At 43.3% G+C, this 20,974-nt stretch overlaps 1 protein-coding gene across 1 annotated transcript in view; it reads left to right on the top strand.

The window, feature by feature from the left end:
- hcn2b (hyperpolarization activated cyclic nucleotide-gated potassium channel 2b) overlaps window positions 1–20,974 on the top strand; it is a 36,368-nt gene that overhangs the window by 4,362 nt on the left and 11,032 nt on the right. Inside the window, exons 3-6 of the mRNA XM_035648630.2 lie at window positions 2,360–2,521; window positions 9,792–10,010; window positions 18,923–19,069; window positions 19,716–19,956. Coding sequence (XP_035504523.2) covers window positions 2,360–2,521; window positions 9,792–10,010; window positions 18,923–19,069; window positions 19,716–19,956 — 769 coding nt within the window. The remainder of the gene's footprint in view (window positions 1–2,359; window positions 2,522–9,791; window positions 10,011–18,922; window positions 19,070–19,715; window positions 19,957–20,974) is intronic.

The following is a 20,974-nucleotide window of genomic DNA, read 5'->3' as shown; positions in this document are numbered from 1 at the left end:
GAGTTGGGATGATTTCGCTGTTTAGCTCGGCTGTAGGCTCTCTCGCTCGCTCGCTCTCTCTCTCTCTCTCTCTCTCTCTGGACAACAGCCTTGTTAGAAATGATGCTGGTTAACAGCATGTACTGTTTTTCTAACATGATTTTAGAAGAGAGTGGAGCGTGTGTGAGCGTTTGTTGTGCAGCCGACGCAGCAACAGAGATAAGCGTTGTCAGGAATAGCCAGAGCAATTTCCTGAGGCAGGAAGCATGTCTCAAGGCTCTCCACTTGCAGGCATGCCTTTCGCATGTGGCGGATCATGATGGTGAATGGGTGGGCGTGTGTGTGCATGAGGGGGGGCATCGGTAGTGGGGGCAACATTTCGTCAAAGTTCTCTCTGCACGTTGTCATCTGAATCTTCTGGGTCAACTCGCACACAGCAGACATAAAGTATTTTACCTGTGTTTTCCAGGCTATGAGTTGTGGTCACAGTAATGTGCCTTGACCCAGATTGTGGTCTGACAGTGACACATGGCCGGGTGCTGTTCCGGTGTCGGGGGGAACATTAGTCCTGGAGCCCCATTAATCATGATGGGAATGCTTCCTAATCGCTGAGCGGGACCTCACAGTGCGTTTCCCTTTCTCCTTCTCCAAATTGGCCAAGCGCAGTAGCCATCAAAGGCGATACACCCCAAAAGAAGTAAAGAGAGTAGTGTCTTTTTGGCATTTTGTTCTGTAGCTAAATTACAAATTTTAACTGTTGGGCCTAGAGCTACATGAACCTCTGCCAAGGCTGAGCAATCCGTGGCCGAGACCTACATGCATCTTGATAACATTTTAATGCAAATCCATGAATACATTTTTGTGTAATCCTGCTAACACCCCCCCCCCCCTAAAAGAAGACAAATGTATCACATAACCTCTTGGCAGAGGTAACAATCCTGCACATTGAAAAGGGGAATATGAGAGTTGGCCAGTAATATTTTACACTTCCTGTGTTGGCACTGTTACTAACAAGAGACATTTGCATGCCGGGATTTAGTGGGAGAGCAGGTTTTGACATTCAGGTGAGCTGTGAGTAAAGCGCAGCAAGGCCTCCGAGGTGACAGGATGAGTCACCGAGCGCCCCGACCCGGCTGCTCCCAGACTGTGAAATCACAACAGAGGCAACTCTTTCATGTCTCCAGACACACACGTGCACACACACACACACACACACACACACACACACACACACACACACACACACACAGAGAGAGAGAGAGAGAGAGAGACTGTCCTATGTAGGACAAGTGTCTCAAGTGAGAAATTAGCCTTTGTTTTTGATAAAAGAAACCATCAAAATTGGCTTATAATATGGGGTTTTCCAGTATGCATAAATGTATATTCTATATGCAGACACACATACACACTGACCTACTTGCCTAGTAAAATAATTCTTTGTCCCAAGAGGGGGTGTATGTTTTTTGCTTATGATTTAGCGAACCATCCATTATATAAAGCTAAGCCAGGATTTCACACACAAATACATGCATGTAAAAGTAAACAAACACACACACACACCCACACATGTTCATAAGACTGTGGCCACAACACCGGCTCCACACCACTGAGCCTTCGTATCTGAGGCGAGTGACGCTAAGAAAGAGCAGAGAGAGGATCCAGGCTGCCTGTTGATCAGAGCTTCATCAGTGCCTGATGTGGTTTCATTATGATTGAGTACAGACCACAGACTGAGCTTGTTCATGTTCCCACCTGGTTATAATGTAGAACAGAATCCGTCTGACACATTATTGAGTCTGACTGACACGGAGGTGTGACACGTCTCACGTCTCTGAAAACCCAACAAAAAAAACTAAACAAGTGGGATTGTTCTTTAAAGGTATCCGTGACTGAACCTCTCCCTCACAGGCGGCTGATGTAATTCAAGCTGCACTAATCATATTCTTACATTAACCATTGATTGAGGATCTTCCTGTTCCTGTAATGTGAAAGGGGTTGCTTATTATGCCAAACAAGAATTATCGCCAGAGTCTGCAGTTACTTGGGTCTGAAATCCAATGAGTTTCATGAAGAGTCTACCGCTGCACACACTTTTCACACTGACATTGGATACAGCGTTTAAAAAAACAACTTATTATAGCCACTTTATAAAAGCTGAAAATACCCTTGAAAGACATGCAGAATAACTCACAGTTTTAAACTGTGCCCTGAGAAATGCCAGTAACTTTGCCCATGTAATATTTGTAAAAACAGAGTCAGTGTTTATTTGGGTTCAGTCTGAATCGACTGACTTGTCATTCTCTTCACACATCTGTCCTCGCCTTTTCTCCTCTCCACGTCTGTATCCCTCCGTCCGCCCCATCTCCTCTCCTCCTGACAGATCTTCCACATGACCTATGACCTGGCCAGTGCCGTGATGCGAATATTCAACCTGATTGGAATGATGCTGCTGCTCTGCCACTGGGATGGCTGTCTCCAGTTCCTTGTTCCCATGCTGCAGGACTTTCCATCTGACTGCTGGGTCTCCCTCAATAAGATGGTGGTAAGCAATACGCTGTTTTTTTGTGTTTGCAGACAGTGAAGGTAAAGTCGCAAAGGTGTTTGACAAAACAGTGACTGCAAAAACAGCGCATATCATATCCCCCATGGACCCAAAAGGTGCTGCGGGCAGATGGGGAAATTAAATTAATTTAAAGTCGAGTCTGCACACACGCAAGCATGCACACACACACACACACGCATGCACACGCGTACACACACACGCACGCACACACACACACACACACATGCATACGCACGCACGCACGCACGCACGCACACACACACACACACACACACACACACACACACACACACACACACAAAATGGCCTCAATTAAACCCTCTCTAGTTAATCCCAGGAGACAGTGTACAGAAAGCAGGAGTGAAGGACGACAAACAGAGAACAAATATACAGCACGCCGTGTCTCGTTTATTTCTCCTCTCAGATGTCTTCCCTTCGTTCTCTCTGGCAAACTATTGTTGGCGTGAAAAGGCAAAAAAACTCTATGGAGAGAAAGTAGCAGCAGTGTTCAAGATTCATTCAAATTAATTGGATAATTAATGAATGATCAGTTTTAAAAGAATTTTCATTTTGGACCTGCAACCCAAATCACCCAACAAGGATTTTGCAAGACAAGAGTTGCTCAGTTAACCTGACACTGTATGATTTTTTCACATGTACAATAAGTTTTTTTTCAGTTATTAGGCACACCTAGCTTATTATTAATCATAGACTACATCTCAGGAAACACAGATCAGCAGGATCACAACCTGAGGTGTCCAAAATGACCAAAAAAAGTACATGAATTATATATCATAACCTTTGTGAAGGCTATATTTCTTTCAGGGGTGCTGTTTTAGACCAAATAAGTGTTGGTGCAGCCAATAAACCGACAAATGGTGTCCATTATTTATTGCCTTGTCACAACGCGATGTATAAACTATATGTTGCTCGTGTTAAAGGAATTATTCAAACTCAAGATGCATGTTATGGTTATTACATCAGACGGAGCGTATATAGATGCTTTGCATTTCATGCAAATTTCATAAAAGTTTTGAATAGAGTTTAAAACAAAGTCCTACGGGGCGAACGAATAGATCATTATCTTTATGCAGATTGCTGTGCCTCCTCACCTCCGCTGTGCTCTGCATTTGAATGAGCATCTTTCCATAAAACATTACAACAAAGACCAGTGCCAACCGTATATTTACGCCCTTTCATGTGAATGGAATCGTCCGAAATTTCGGACTGTTTTATGAACATTAATGACAAATTAGGAACATAAACACTATGTGAAATGAGCTGAGGAAAAACACAAACAATTGCATTTATTGTTTTGGGCTTCATCCCTTCCATCCTGGCAGACTCGTCGTCCTGTGTTGGAGATTACAGATTGGGAGTTGGTGACTGACATGGCCTCAGGCGGGGAGCAGTCAGAGTATATGAGCAGTTTAACACGTAGCCATCCATGCTTTTTTTTTTTTACACTCCTTGTTTTTTTTGGCATATACAAACAATTTATGCTTAGTTATATACAAATATAAAATAGTAAGACTCAAAATCTGGAGCTGGCAGCAACAATTTACATCTTATAATTGAATGGCAGTGAAACACAGAATTGCACTGGATAGACGGGAGATGGAATAAGCGCAGACACAATGTGAAAAAATGATTAATATATTTGTCAATATTGGGGAAAATACAGTTTCCTGTTTGACATCATCCGGCCTATGGACCAGCTCGCCACTGTGACGGAGCCAAAAGATATTTTGATTGACTGCTTGTCACTGCTGTAGAATCATAGGGTGCAAAATAACGAGAGAGTTTGCGATTTTTCTTAGAGGGAACGTCAGACTTTTGTTGTGTCTGAGGTAGTTCAGCAGACTGGATAATTCCGTCTTAATGCTTTTTGTCAGGCGCTGTTTCCTGAGCAGTCTAACACTGCTGTCGCTAAGAAATCTCTCATATGCTGAGAAGGAACTTGCTAATTCTGGCACAGATATGTGAGGATCAGGCCTCGAAAATAGTCCTCAGATAACACCGTACACTCCGTTCCCGTGTGTGTGTGTGTGCACACGTGTGTGTGTGCGTGTGCATGTGCATGTGTGTGTGTTTGTGTGTGTGTGTGCGTGTGCGTGTTTGTGTGTGTGCGCGTGTGTGTGTGATCTCCAGGAACAGATGGTTCTCACACCCACTGACCCTAAGGGATGTCACCGTTGCGTCTCTCTCATTCCATTTCTTGTTTCCTCGCTTCATCTCTGGCCATCTTTGTTTTTCTCACTCTCCCTCTCTCTACACACGCGTGTCTTTACCGTGTCCGTAGAGGCCTGCAAGGAGCCCACTGCTGCGCACCAACTCTGTATGTCCCTTCTAATTTAGATGCTGGAAATATCAGAAGTATCATAAACTTACATACTTATTAGCATTAAACAGCAATTCAAACGCAGCATTTGTGTTGTTGTGGTTATTTTCAAAGGCCATTTCTATAAAGCATAGTGGCATTTGTTTCTATAATGACAATTATCACCAAAGAATGAATGCAGAGAAAATATATTGTTCTCTTTCCTCCTCATCCATGAATTCATGAACCCCGACCGCCTTCCCTCCTCCTCTTCCTCTTTACCTTGTTTGCATTCACTTTTTCTCTTTCATGTCTCACATTGATGAGTGTTGTTTATGCTTATGAGTGTTGTTATGTGTGCCATTTTCCAAGATCGATGTCACAAGGCCAGTGAGCGCCCGAGTGGGCGTGGCTGCCTGGTGTGCTTTGCTGCTGCCATCTTGGCCAGGCATCCTGTCAGAGTGGCTTTGAATGAGAGAGCAGCGTTAAGTGATCCTCCGTCTCGTGCTCCACTTCCAGGCTGACTGAACAATAACCGGACCCAACCCTACTTTTCCATTTTTGCATCACCGATGCAACTTAAGCTACTGTATCTAAATACTGACACTGTCATAGTGGGTAGACAAAAATATTTGGTAGACAAGTAAGAGATAACCCGAGCCGCCTTACAACTCGTTTCCTTCCTGTAATGCATTCAGCTCTGCAGCTAAACACTCAAAAACGATATTGTGAAAGACGTGCCCGCAGCCGACAGCTGTGTTCATTATAAGCCCAATAATCAGGCTCCTGCAGCACAGTGATCACAGGAGCCCAGATCACCACGGCCTGTTATGTAAGCGGCTCTCTGTTACGTGGATGACAGGTGGTTTTGTTCCATTTACCTCAGAGCGATTGGCAGTTAGATCAATGGCGTTAGAATAAAGCCTCTCTCTTCCTCTCCACCTCTCTGTGCTTCACTTCGAACTCTGTTGCAGTATTTAACATTTAGGCTGGTGGAAGACATTTTGCTGTACAATAAGAAAGGTTTCTGTCAATTTTGTACACGTAAAAAACATTATCTCAACTATACAACATCAATTTCTTTAGTACATTTCTCAGAGGAGAATCACTCCAGTGGATGGTACAGTGCGGTGTGACATGGAGCACAGCAAGTGGAAACAGATTGAATCCTTGATTTGTTCAGGTAGTCCCGGGATACCTGTGTGTCTTTTATGACAGACTGCTCGTGTATTTGGCTTGTTGAGGACTGGGAAAGAAAGTTTTCTGCTGCACGTGGCCAATAGACATGACACTTTTTAGGTATAGTACTTTCATATTTTCTTTCTAACTCAAAATGCATTTTAAATCCAAGTAAACCAAGTCAGGGTTGTGTTAACCATACAAATGTATTTCAGTAAAAAGGATTATTATTTGACTTCTTTCTGACTTACTAGGCCAAACCACGTGGTAGCTGGTTGGAGCTGCTGTCTTTGTGGGACAAGTTGCGCCTGTGAAACCAGCCTTATTTTTGACGGGAGAAGTTGTCTCGTCATATTTAGCTATGTACTGAATACAGGTTTTGTCTTTATATCGTTAAACTATTAGCAGAATCTCAGACTGTTCAGAGTAAGAGAGATAATGTGTCCACATAGATACATAAACATTTTTAAATAATCAATTAAGAACTGTTAAACAAAATTCATTAAGGATAGAATCGTACAGTTACAATGCTCCAACGCTGATGTTTAGGCATTACAGTGTTTACTATTCATCATCTTAGTTAAGTTGTATTAGCGAGGTAACATTTTTTAGTACTACTGCTAACATAATTATCTTTAAATACAATGCAGAGCTAAGGCTGATGGGCATCTTAGTTTGGCAGGATTATCATTGCTCCTGAGTGGGACATGAATGTCTGTATGAAATATGATGGCATTTAAGTGGTGGGCGGACGATATTACCTTCGATTGAGTCACATTGTTAACAAGGCAAAAAATATATATATAATACAATATGCTCTTCCCAGTACTGTTAATATAATCCTGGTTGAATATTACAACAAAGGCCTGCCCCTCACTTGTCATGATCCGAGCAGAACAGATGGTTTCAGCTCAAGTTATACGGCCACATCTTGCATCGCCGACGAGACATATTCTCCGTTTGCGCATGGTTGCACATGAACAGGAAATCTACAGCTGTGTCTCAGTGCAGGACACGGCCCATCATGCTGTGGCCCTTCAGAGGACCTGAGGGCTGACAGGCTGAACCCGCTCCCCCTTCTGCAAGGAGGAGTCACTCCTGCGAAACTCTGTGTAACTCTTAGTTACAGTGGGCGCAACGGTCATTTAGGAAGGGTGCGACAATTTGCAAAGAAACAAATCTGGTGGGATCTTTGGAATAGCCCCTCTGCTCTCACATAGGTCAGACTACCATCTGCCAACAAGAAAAACTCAAACTTAAGTTGATCTAATCTGTTGCATTATTTGGAAATGGCTCTTTAAGCACACGATGACGAACGTCTTCCTCGTGACATCTGTCAAAGGAGAAATACCAATTGAAAGGTAATGAAATCAAATCGCATAACAAGAGTTTATTGGGCAGCGAGCAAAGCGATCCACTGTATCGCAATCCTGGCCTACAGGCATCCACTTGACATCTGACGGAGTCAATTAAAGATACACAGGAGTTGATTCTTCGTTAACATTGTTCAGTAGCTAAGGGCGACGCCAACGCATCTTGCAACTTTCTGTACTCATTCAGTTTTGAATAATGTATTACAAACACAAACCCAATGGCTCTAAATAATAAATCTCACCATCGCCAACAAGCTCTTTTATGGCAGTTCACATATTCAAATTCTAATCGTCAGTGTCATTTGTTGTCATCTAAATATCAGTAGTTCCAAACCAGCCAAACGACCAATGTCAGTTCCAGACGTCTGAGTCAAAGAGGGACTGCGGCCTGTCAGAGAGATGCTGAGCAGCATGACTGGCAAAAATCAAACCCACACACCCTCAAAGACGAGCGTAGAGTCAAACACGCCCAGGTGGGTGTGCCAGCAGGCATGTACAGTACATACACAATTCTATAATTACGCAATCATGCATCATAGATGTCCCATGCTCCCACTGTGCTCCTCGCTAAATGTATTACGTACAATTAGCTATCATCCACACTGCTCCGTGAAGACCGATGGCAGATCAAATGCAACAAGAGCTAATTGCGTTAGTTTTCTCTTTCCTTTCCCTCCTCACTCGGGGTGGTATCTCTGTAGAATTGGTTTATTGTATTACAATGAAAGTTGAAATGTTCAACAGCAAGAGACATCTGCACACTGTGTCAGTTTTGATCAGCTTTTATCTCAAACTTAAAATCATACAGACCTATTATAACTGGGCAGTGTGGGTGGACCTGTTATACATTCAAATTCAGAAATGTCACTTTCTTTCAGAGAGATGGCAGTTAATAAGAAGATCAATATCACTCACGTATCTGTTCGTAACATCGGAGGGCCAGCAGCCGATTCACTTAGATCAGCATTAAGACTGGAAAGAGCTAAACTGACTGAGAGCACTGACTAAGTAGATTAAATTGGACTTTTCAACTGGTCCAGAAAATGAAGCCAAGGCGGAGGAGCCTGAAGCCTGTATTCTCTGGAATCACCAGCAGAGGGCGACTCACTGGGTTCCAAAAAGAAATCACTTTAAGTCTATGAGAAGATGACTCTATACTTCTCACTTGATCTACAACATCAGTCCAAATTTTCATGAGGAGTTTATGGTCTCATCGCTACTCCAATACCTCAAGTTTGGGGCTGGAGCTAAACTCCCAGTCTGAAGCCGGGCTGAGTTTTCGGTTTCCCTGCTGCTCGAAGGCTAAGCGCCTTTAAAATCTCTTATTCTTTCTTCGTGGTTCTTCAAATCACCTTTTTCTAAACCCTGATTTGATAGCAGCCCTCTTTCGCCTCCTTCAAAATCAACCCAATTTGAATCTCAAATTAAATGCAAATGACGGTGGAAAACATACAAATCAGAGGAGAATCCAACCAGTCAATCAGCGGCTGAGGACACCACTCGTCCCGGAGGGAAGCGCTCACGAGCACACCGCAGTAAAACCCTGGACAGTGAGTGAGCCGCACCTGTTTGAGGGGGAGAATGTGAGGTTCAGCGTCTAATGACTCGAAAAACACGGCGGGAATTAGAGTTGACGGAGTGCTTGAGCACCAATCAGAGACAGACTGGGGCTGGCAGATGCATGGGCTCCTCATTAACACTCACGTCTCCCCGTCTGCTCCTTCTGCTTGGCCAAGACAATGCGAAGCTGCTCAGTCAGTGATGATTGGACTCTCCGACAAACTTGCAATAATCACCAGTCATAATATAGTTTACTCGGTAGCTCCCTCGTTCTTGAATTCACTCTTTCTATCCCCACTTATTTCACACTGACATAATTCTTAACAGCACATATAGATGACAGACGCGGGTCATCAGGTCAAAACCACCGTAGCATAAAAGTAAAAATGTAAGGAGCTATTCTAGGTGGGAGTGGGCGATCCAACGGTTTTATATCCAATAATAATAATCCTTTTTAAAGGATTGTGACCTCAATGTACCAATTGTACTTTGTCTACCCTAATAATGTGGATCCATGCTACATTCACAAACTAACTGAATGATTGGCTACTAGATGGCTGCGCTGATAAGGCAATATCCAGTAATAGTCCATAGTCTGGATATTCTCAACAGTTTAATTTCAAAATTGGGAAGAAAGATTGCAGTTCAGATCGTGGACTGCGTTTCGAGGAGAACAGAATAACTGTGATGTTTGCCCTTGTTCTTCTCCATCACTCTTTACATTTTGTTCATCCTAAACTGGTTTATTTCCAACTCTCTCTGTCTTTCTTTCTTTCTCTCCCTCCTCCTTGCTCACCCTCCATCTCTCCTCCTACAGAACGACTCGTGGAGCGAGCTCTACTCCTTCGCCCTCTTTAAGGCCATGAGCCACATGCTGTGCATTGGATATGGGAGACAAGCCCCAGAGAGCATGTCGGACATCTGGCTGACCATGCTGAGTATGATCGTAGGAGCCACCTGCTACGCCATGTTCATCGGTCATGCAACTGCACTCATCCAGTCTCTGGACTCATCGAGACGGCAGTACCAGGAGAAGGTCAATATTTGTCTCATCTTTGGTTCCCTGAATGTTTATCTTCTGAAATAGACTTAGTTAGTAAACCGATACACAGGCAGATCGGAACATTTCAGGACAGCCGAGTTTATCTGAGATCACAGCAGCCACGGCAATGGTGGCGAGCAGATTGTTGTTTGTGGTATTCAAAGTATTGAACATTTATATTTAATATAATTTAGTAGGTTTTGTTGGGCGGGGGGTATGCTTATTTAATTCTGATCTTGTGTGTATGTTAGGAGTGAAGCTAGAGCCAGGAAACAATTATCAATTGGCACTTTTCCACAGCTTCAATCTGCTCCTGTCTCTAGCTTCATAATATGGTCTGATGTGAGAGTGGAATCAACCTTTTGTCCAACTCTTGGCAAGCAAACAACTTTTCCCCAAAATCAAACAATATATTTTTTTTTAATGAATCCAACAACAACATCTCCATTCGGAAATAATGTCCTGGTTATTGCGAATAGTCCACACACAGTAAACAGTGGAAAATACTTTCTTCAGAAGAAATAATCTCAATGAAGACTGTTCACTGGTTTTCTGTGGATGCAGATTTCCCAATGGTGTTGGCATCACAAACACATTCTTTTGGGGGGTGGCAGCAAAAACATCAGAGGCAAACATCTGAAAAATGAACATATGAATTATAACAAATCTGCATTGCTTGATACCACTAAAAGTAAGTGGTTGTCTTTTTTAAATTCCTGTGGAATTAAATTGAAAGTTATCTGCTCGATAATCAGTATAAAACATTGGTATGGTTTTATTTTCTATCACCAAGGATATAAATTAGGGTGATGGATCCAGGATTACCTTACCGGTACCCAGATGTCTCCAGTGTCTAGAGCACGATTCCACTGGGAGACTCCATAAGGATACTTAGTCGACAGTGTTAGTCCTTTACAACACTGTACACCAGGTCATCACATTTGATGTGAGCAGAGAGGATTTTCTCATTTGACTCCAACACACTTTGACAGGAACAGCATCTGTTTTGTTTGTTCGATATTCACGGCTGCACGTCGCCGGGGCCTCGGCCCGTCTGTTGTCTCAACACACAACGGCAGATCAAAGCTCTGGGTGTCTGGAAGCCAGCGTGCACACACTCCTGCTTTATAAGGCCACGGTGTCCTCGCCGCTCTGTGTCTTGTTAGCTCCCTCGGATCCTGGGTGGTGTGGGGCTGTCTCAAAGCCACCCGTCACTCATACACATGCATGCAGACACACACATTAACAGCAGAGTGATCTGGTCAAGCCTCGTCGTCTGCGCGAAGCCTCTGGACAATGTTTAAATTGGTGATTTCGTTTTTCTTCTGTTCCTCGGGGGCGTCGCCGGCGCGTGGTTTTGTGTGTTTTCCGACGCTTGTGGCTTTAGTTATGCATGGCGTTGGAGAGATAATCATCTCGCTTCATTTTCTAGGTCACGATATCAGGGAGCGTCCACGATGATGTTGAGTTTGCAGCAGGCCAGATGTCCTGTGGGAAGGGTTGTGATGGACTTTAAATTATAATGAAGGGGCTGTATGTATGTGCCAGATTTACGAGCAGGGTAAACACAACAGGGAGTGGATACATTATCGATGGATCTGGGATACACCGTGCGCAATCACTGAGCATACTTTATAACTGTGTAGGGTGGACACACACAGTATGGACACGTACAAGGGGCTGTGTGAGTGTTGTGAGATGTTGGTCAGTGGCAAAGCATAATTTAAGTGTTGCTTCACACAAAATACAAAACCACTTCTTCACAACACAAAAAGCAGGTGAATGTTTTCTCTGGATTATCCACAGACTAGAAATACTTTCTACCGAATAGATAGTTGTGTTTTCTACAGATTTCAAATGTCCTTTTTCAGACTTTGTGACGTTTCTGAATTTTTAAACCCACTTCCCTTTTGATTGTGTTTTCTATTCTTATGTGACTTTTATTCTATGTTACTTTGTCTTTTACTATTTCCTTCTCGTTCGTACGCTGTCCCGTAACGGACCTGGTGTGATAAGGTGCTATTTTCAACGTGTCTCCTTGTTACGGTCCTTGTGGAAAAGATGATATCATCAGTCCCATTTGGGTCTGTTTGTCTGTTCACACAGACTTCACACACTTATTTGTAAATTAAAATGGGATCTGGTGGACAGCAAGATGATGGTCCAAAATGATGTGATTATTAACTCTTAATTTACCTCATTACTCCTGAACCCTAAGGCTCAGAAGGATATATTCTGAATATTTCTTCTTCCTTGTATATTTTTGGTTCAAGCCGAAATGATCTGAAAATGAAGGTCCATTTCTGCTTTGACAAATGGATACGGCCATTTTGACTTTTTTTAACCACTTCCTCTACCAATCTTCCATAAGTTGTTCCATAGCGTTAATGCCATGAATCTAAAGAATGTCGTCTCCGCCCACATCGGTGCTTCACACAGAGAGTCAAGAGAGAGACTAGAGATAAAGGACAAATGAGCTGCTGACTCTGTGCTGGAGTCTCTGTTTTGTGTCAGCTGTACTTTGTCAGTGATGCGACGTCTGGAGCGGTCAGTTCCTGCCGTTGCTCTCCTTCTCTTTTCCCCCTTTATGGTGCACAGCGGTGGCACCAGATCCAACACCCCATCCCTCTCCAGTCCCCCGATGACCACTTGTTCATCATAAAGCGATGAAGTGAGCCGTGCTGCACCCGCAGCCTGCAGTGGGTCCGTCCGATAACAGACTGGAGACAGAGCCATGGGTTGGAACTGACTCACCGGTGGAACAGATTCTTTGTGTGAACGCCGGCGACAGCATGAACCCTTATTGACACAACACAGAGCAAACAGTGAGCGTCGCGCTCCGTGTTGAGACAGAAATGTCATAATAGCTCTGCCGCTAAGCATTTTCCCCGGGGAGTGTGTGCAGAGACCCCGCTGACCAAAGAGAGATGTGCAATCAAACATTTGACCGCCGAGTTAAACAAAACAGGCAGATTTATTTCCACCTTATCAGAATTGACACACGATGTTTGGTTATGCGTGTGTTTAGCAGGTCTAGGGACGAATGTATTCAGAGAAACACTCACACACACACGCACACACGCACACAGTCAACGTACTGTAAGGTACCAGTGGGATGCTGCATGTGAATGAGAAACGCTGTGGTTCCCAACCTTTGATGTTCCCCCCACAACCCAGTCGGACGAGCTCAGGTGCAGCTTTCATCTATGCACGTCACCCGTCGTGTTCCACAGGTTTTCATCACAGGCTGGTCTGTGTGTGGACGTTGAGGAGCATTACAAGGAAGTGAATACCGTTACATTTTCTTTTCATGAGATCTTATTGTCAGTGTTCACGCTGCAGACCTCTACCACAGAGGCTCAATGTTTCATCTATTCATTGATTAGTTTTAGCTCATATTTTTCCTACCTACTTACTTACTTTTCAGATATTTCAACCATCCATCAACTTTATTCTGGCATTCGAAACATTGAAACATTTGTTACTTTGAGCTACTTTGAACCCTTTCACCTGTTGTCACTTTTAGCAAACTGTTATAGCTCATTATTTCCCCTCCTTTTACTTTAGACTATTTCAACTATTAATCCATTTAGCTAACAATTTCTCATGTTTATGCATTAACTTATGAAATATGATGTGGCCACAGTTTGAGGGGGGACGTAGGAGACAATGTAATTATGGTTTTCTGACTCGCAGTCTTTAGTTTCTACTACAGTAAGAATGATGACACAATACCCCCTCACGTTGAGGTAATCCCATATTTCTACACAACACTCTCCCCATCTCATCATCTCACCCGGCAACCCCCCACCCACACCCCCGCCTGCGTTCGCCCTTGACTGTTGGGCAATACACCGTCTGCCAGCGGACGCCGCACATTAGCCATTATGTAACTGCACTCCCATCCCCTCGAGAGGAATAGAGCGGCGTGTGAGAGGAGGGAGATGTGACCCCCGGGGCCCTCGGTGATGGGATCTGATCCACTGGGCCTTGACACATCGCCACATCGGACTTGAGGAACTGCTCATTTCATTACCTGCACAGTCACTGAGGCCTGACCAGGGTCTCAGACACACACCATCTGGATTTTGACAACAAATACAATTTTTCGCCAAGGTTGATTTAACTTACTGTACCGTTTTGAAATTTTAACGTAGTTCTTATAGCTTAGAGATACTCCAGAGATTTAATAATTCCATAGCATTAGGAGAGTTGGATTTAAAAAACAGAATGGTCCAATTTGATGCAGCTGTTCAGACTTTTATTCCCTAGCATTGGCCAAGAACTAAAAACCCTTATTCATACAATTCACATAAAGGGATAACCTACTTGCTTAGACGGTTGATGCCTCCTAAATGCAAACATCTTTTGAAATCCTTTGCCTGAAATTTAAAATGCAGGCTTTCTCTGACAATTTGAAAGTCTCCAAGGCCAAACAAAGAAAGTAACCCAGATTTCATCATCAGGGTTATTTTTTCCAGACTTCCATTCGAGCCACAAAAGACACAATTACACAACTGAGTGGTAGTTCCCAAGAGTAAACTGACCTTGGAGTATAGAATTGACGCAGGGCCCCTTTGAAACACTCTAAATGTGAACTTATATTTCCTTCCTGTAGTCTTTCTCCCAATCCAGACTTTTTTGTTGCACTTGAAAAGAAATGAAAAGAGGAAATGTTTCTTACATTGGAAATATAACAGTTTCTCATAATGACTGATTTACGTCACACATTTTACAACATAGAACCTCTCGTCTCTGCGGTTGTTGTCATGCATTATTTAACATAGGGGCATACGTGACTGTTGGCGGCTGTTGACCTTTCAGACTCTGCACACACATCGAATGCCATGTATACATATTTGTGTGTGTGTGTGTGTGTGTGTTTATTTCTCTGCCTTCGCTCTTCGCTCAGGGAGCTAAAGCTTTCTTCTAGTGCTGATGTCAACTTGTCAACTCGGGTTTTAGACACTCAAAACAGCGCAACACGCACACACAGATACACTAAGACTTGTCACATCCTGACACAGCCCATTAACAGGATGGCCAAATTCAATTTCTCCGTTCCCTCTGTGGCAGCTTACAGTGACAGCCATGCATCATGTGCACAAGCCCCCAACTCAGGGCTTTATGTCCTATTAAAAACCTCTGTGCTGTTTTGGCCTCCTTTTAACCAAGGCCACTGGATAAAAGGAATAGATTGGATTTTGTAAGTGTAATGCATTTGTTAGTTTCATACAAATACTGCCGGAGGATCTAAGTCCAGACTTCTGCATTACTGGCCATAGAGTTTAATTTTATAAGATGAACCTTGCATTATAAAATTTAGGAAGATGTCTATCAGAGGTGAATTCATTTGCTTCTGTTTGTGACTTTGAAACTAAATGAATGGAATTTGGAGAATATTTTCTTGGATGGTTAACATTCAACAACATCGAAGTATATCTGGCTATTTCGGAGGGGCGAGACAGTCTTCCAGTCTCGGTTCCAGTCCTCCGAGAGTCAGAGTGAACCAGCCACTAATCTTCGTTTAATGCTGAGGAAATCAGAAAGTCAATAAAACTCAACTCCTTCAACAAACAGGAGCTGAAGGAGTGAGGGAGAACGAGTGAGCGTGAGGGAGGGAGAGAGAAAGATGTCATTTCTGTTTAATCGAGACTGTCACACTCTGAATCCAGAGGCAGGAGACACTTAATGCGAGCCGCCTCAGTTTATCCTCATGCTTGATTGCATGAGCTGGATACTGAGGGAGTCAGCTGCAGCGTTTTTATTTGTGACAAAAAGTTTAAAAAGAACAGTTGAAGTGAGTTTACTTCGGTCCTCTTTTTATTTTATTGTGCATGCGGGCGCAGCATTTTCGGTAGGAAATACCCTCATACGTCTTAACCATAGCTTACATTCAGATTGTTGTCTGGATCATGTGAAAAGATGTGGCTGAGGAAGACATCCTGTGAGCTTTTCATTCCGCACTGCCACGTCTTTTTCACGCTAAATGAACCGTGAGCCGAGGCAATGAATCCAGACTGAATGAGATGTAGATTCAAAATTGGTTTAAGTAAGTTAGAAAGGGATGCAGTGAATTGTTTTTTGCAGATGTGATTTCATTATGTGGTTCATTGAAGTAAGTGATCCAGTCCGATCATCACGTTGTCATGTTGGAGGTCATGCTGCACTGTTACGCATGTGTTATGTATGTTTTTGTTATAGCATCTATGTCTAGAGGATGAACATCATGCCGGAGAATAGATAATAATTACTAGATCATAATTGGGCAAAAGTGCCTGAAAGAGAAAGGAAAAGAAAGAGTGTGAGGAAAGAGATTAAAGGAGAAGGAGGTGTAGCTTTAGAAAGTCTAAAGAGAAATGAAGAAATTAACAATAAACAAAAATGACTATAACATTTTATTGTGATGCTGAAAATAGGGACAAATGTCGCTCCCCTCAATCAATGTTGCAATTCTTACATAAACCCGAGTTTTTCCCTTTCATAGGAACCACTCAGCGCTTAGATGTAGAGAAAATCCTCCTGCAGAGGAAGAAATTTAATATCGTCCCCCTGTGACAGCCGGTACTGTATTATACTGTGATTTGCAGTGTCAGCAGAGCCGTTAGGGTCAAGTCCCCATTTCCCTCTCTAACCCATATGTCACCTTACAGTGTGACAAAATGTAATTTCCTGGACCGTGTGCCATCCCACTTCATGCGTGTCATCAATTGTTACAAGCAAGGTCGCTGGCGGCGCCTCGGCTGCACCTCCGTGTGAGGCGCGTCGTCATAAATCTGGACTGTCTGGTAAAGACATGGACTCTCAGAAAGATATCGGCACTCTCCGTGATTAAAGCGTTGGATTTCCCTGAACGTTGAGCGGGGTCTGAGAGACAAAACACCAGCTAGATGGAAAAAAAAACCGATTTCAAATGCAGCAGTAGGTGTTGGGTGACCACAGACCTATATATTTATTCTAAAACTCACCGGACATATTTGACCTCTGTGTGGACGATCTGAGATGCATCTTGTTGTGTTGGACAGTGGAAGTTCTCTCCTGACCTTTAACTTGAGATCTACTACTCATCCAGTTGTCAGTTTATCCCACAGAGGGATGACTCACACTGCTTAACACACACAAACAGACACACTGGGGAGCGGCAGAGGCCTTATGTAACATTTTAAAGCAACTCACTCCAACATGGATTTGTCACACTTTCTTGCACAGTCTTGTGATCAAGACTGTGCAATTCTGTCTCAGTGTACACGGAAAGCTGATTCATTCACATCACTCCTGCTCTCAAGATTTTTTTAGAACTTAATGACATCTATTTTATTACAATTCATGACTTTTTTTTGTTACAACACACTGTCACTTCTTTCTACACCTCTCCGGAGTGTTAAAGGAGACATAATATGCTAATATTCAGGTTCATAATTTTAGTTTGGGTTGTTACTTTAAAAAGGTTTACATGCTCTAATGTTCAGTAAACACCTAATTTTCCTCATACTGTCCGTTCCTACAGCTCCTCTGTCCTTCTCTAAGGCCCCCCCCCTCCCGATAAAGCCCAGTCTGCACATATTACTGAAGCATCGACCGACGAGCCGTTTCAGGATCTTCAGGAGCAGTGTTTTCTGTCGGGGAGAGGAGCTCCCTTACTGCGGACTTTGGGCTTTTAACTCTGCAGACCTTTAACATTAAAAAAACAACAAAAAAACCCGATATAACAGACTGGAGGAGAGGGAAAAACTGAAAAGGCATAATATGTCTCCTATAATATGTTGGTTGCTGATGTGACAGGAAGTAAACAGATCTCCTGAACTAGTTAAGGGGTTATCTTGTTGGCCTATTGTACAAAAACATGAGTCACGTGGCCAGTCTCCCGCCCCCAGGGTGTTGTGTGCAGTGCAAGAGCGCATCTTTATTTATGTATTTTGTTTGTTTACAGGAAGGTGCCGATGCGTGAAACTGGACCAAATTCCCTATCTTCCTAGCGTAACTAAAGCGAACCCAAAAGCCATTTGTGTACAGTTTCGAAGAAAATAATAGCTAGATTTGTTCCCCAATTGACTGCTGTGCAATGCTATTATATCCTATGGTAGATCTTCCATTTCCACAGGTAATCCAGGTATGACAGGTGTTACGGAGCGCCGTAATGAGTTGAGAGAAGAGGACATGGCGGCTGCATTTGATGTAGATAAACATAACCGTGGTGAATATGTGGCTATGTGACGGTGTGAATCGCTTCAGTTCGACCCGCCAGTGAATGACTGATGTGCTGCAGCCAACCTCAACTTCCATCTGTTTTATTTATGGCTTCATAGTTACATATGTATCACTTCCAACATAAATAACAACCATCTTCCTTCCTCAGAACAGTAACTCAAGTACATAAATGCCCACTGGTTCCATTTAATTATTCACATTTCTTTTCTTTACAAAGGTTTTCACATATCATGGAAGAGTTCTTCCGTACATTTGTATCATATGATAATAGAAACCTTGATCATGTCTGTGTGTGGTTGAGATGTACAATAGAAGCATCTTTTTCTCTAAACACACTAGAGCGTGATGAATCCCCAGGGGCTTTACAGAGCTCTCAGTCTCCTGAACAGCTTCATCGCACTTTTCCTCCCATAGCTCCAGTACAAGGTATAAATGGGTCACAGCATCTTCATGTTTGCGGAGCAGTGCATCTCAATAACCGTACACGTGAACGCTGATTAGGAGCCTGGGATAGGACAGTCGGCTTGAGCGGAAATGAGAAATCACCACAACGCTGCAGGAATCATATGCATATGGTCCTCATCACCGACTGTCGAGTGAAAGCACGGCGCTGTTAAACTGTCGCCCCGAGCGCGTCGCTGCCATCGAGTCGGACGAACTTCTCAAACCTCTTCGTCACAACTCTCTCCATCTTTTAGTACAAACAAGTGGAGCAGTACATGTCCTTCCACAAGCTACCGGCCGACTTCCGACAGAAAATCCACGACTACTACGAGCACAGATACCAGGGCAAGATGTTTGATGAGGAGAGCATCCTGGAGGAGCTCAATGAGCCCCTGCGTGAGGTATGACAACACCCGTCCAACAGCATCCACTATAATGTGATCAGTCACTCACAACGACACACACACCTCAACGCCGCACTGAGTGAGTGAGTGAGTGAGTGGATTGGAACAAGTTCAGCTATGGTAGTTTGAAAAAACATAATTTCCAGCCCCTTTATCGATTCACACATTGAATCTTCTCATCTTACTTGCTTGCCAGGTATTCAGTAAAGTCACTTGAAGCTTTCACAAGTCTTTACTGAAAAATAACAGCATTTTAAAAGACAGCAGCAGATGGTTTTACAGTCATTTTCGTATGGACTTTATTCTCCCACACAACCACAAGTTGTTCCTGCTGCCCACATACTTTCACAGTGAACACTGGCTTCTTGCTCTAAGTAAACTTCATGTAACTTAAAGTAAGGAGGTAAAACAATAAAAAAAATAACACAAAAAAAGTCTAACTTGCTCTGAAAATTGAGTCTCTTACTAAATTATCAGTTTTAAAGTATTCAAAATACACAGGCAAATTGTTTTATTCCCCAAAAACAATACAAATAATGAATTATACCCATCATGTATGTCATATAAATGACACCCACATCATCAATAGTTGTGTCATTAGCTATGCTTCCTCTATAAATCAATTCCTGTCTTCTGTCACCAGGAAATTGTCAACTTTAACTGTCGTAAGCTGGTGGCGTCCATGCCGCTGTTTGCCAACGCGGATCCCAACTTTGTGACCGCCATGCTGACCAAGTTGAGATTTGAAGTCTTCCAGCCCATAGACTACATCGTCAGAGAGGGCACCATCGGCAAGAAGATGTACTTCATCCAGCACGGGGTGGTCAGCGTCCTGACCAAAGGGACCATTGGGATGAAGCTGATGGACGGCTCCTACTTTGGAGGTTACTTTTCTATTCTGTCCTACTCTGTAGTTTTCTCTTTTGTTTATTTTAAATATCTTCTATTCTGTATTCCATTCTATGCTATACATAGGCAAGTGTTATTTACCTTACAAATCTCTATATGATCCACTACACTAATGACATCATGTTTATTATTTAAATGTGGACTGTGGCAAAAGAAAAACGACAACAACACCACCCTGACATTTGACTTCTTGCCTCGCAGCCACTCATGTCCCACTTTGCCAGGCTGTTATTCCTCTGTGGCTGTCTCGAAACATGTGGCGCTTCTGTCGCCTTTACCGCCCGTGAACCCACACCGGGGCGTGCACAAACACACGCGCGCACGCACTTTGAGAAGTTTTGTGGGGCTTTGTGCATTTTTAGCATCCGTTTGCCCTCTGCAGCTGACCACAGTTCCCCGGCAGCAGTGCTGATGTGCCAGCAGCCCGGGGGGCTGTCGAAGTGCCACGGATTCATGGCACACACATCACACATACACACATCTCATTCATAACAGCTAATTAGCTCAGCAGAACGGGGAGGACCGGGCAATTTGTAATGTCAAGCATATACTGTTCGAAGCCATCGCTGCCACCAGGGAGGAGATCACAGGTCTCCCCATACACACAACTACCAGTGGGCTTGGACTGGGGGGACAGCGTGTTTTAACTGCTGCATGAGTGAAATCTTTAAATTAGTAAATAGCAGCAAATAGTTATGTGACTTTATATTTTTTTACAGGATTTTGCTGTTTTCACATCAGTGGTTTGAGACTCATGGTTACAGATTCCATACATGCTACACATTGACTCAGGCAGGATGCCTTAGAACATTTACTGTTCTAAAGGCATTATCTCCCATCATTTAAAATGTCTTGGCCCATACTACTCTTGTGTCATTCCACATTTTTGTACACATTTCTAATTGGGGCTAGAATAGTATGAGACCCTTCCCACCCTGGACAGCACTTGTTCAACCTCCTGCCCTCTGGCAGGGGTACAGGCGCAGAAAGAGA

This window comes from Scophthalmus maximus, chromosome 13 (assembly GCF_022379125.1).
Source record: "Scophthalmus maximus strain ysfricsl-2021 chromosome 13, ASM2237912v1, whole genome shotgun sequence".
NCBI lineage: Eukaryota > Metazoa > Chordata > Actinopteri > Pleuronectiformes > Scophthalmidae > Scophthalmus > Scophthalmus maximus.
The sequence above is the reverse complement of the archived record's forward strand: the minus strand, read 5'-3'. Positions and strand labels throughout refer to the sequence as shown.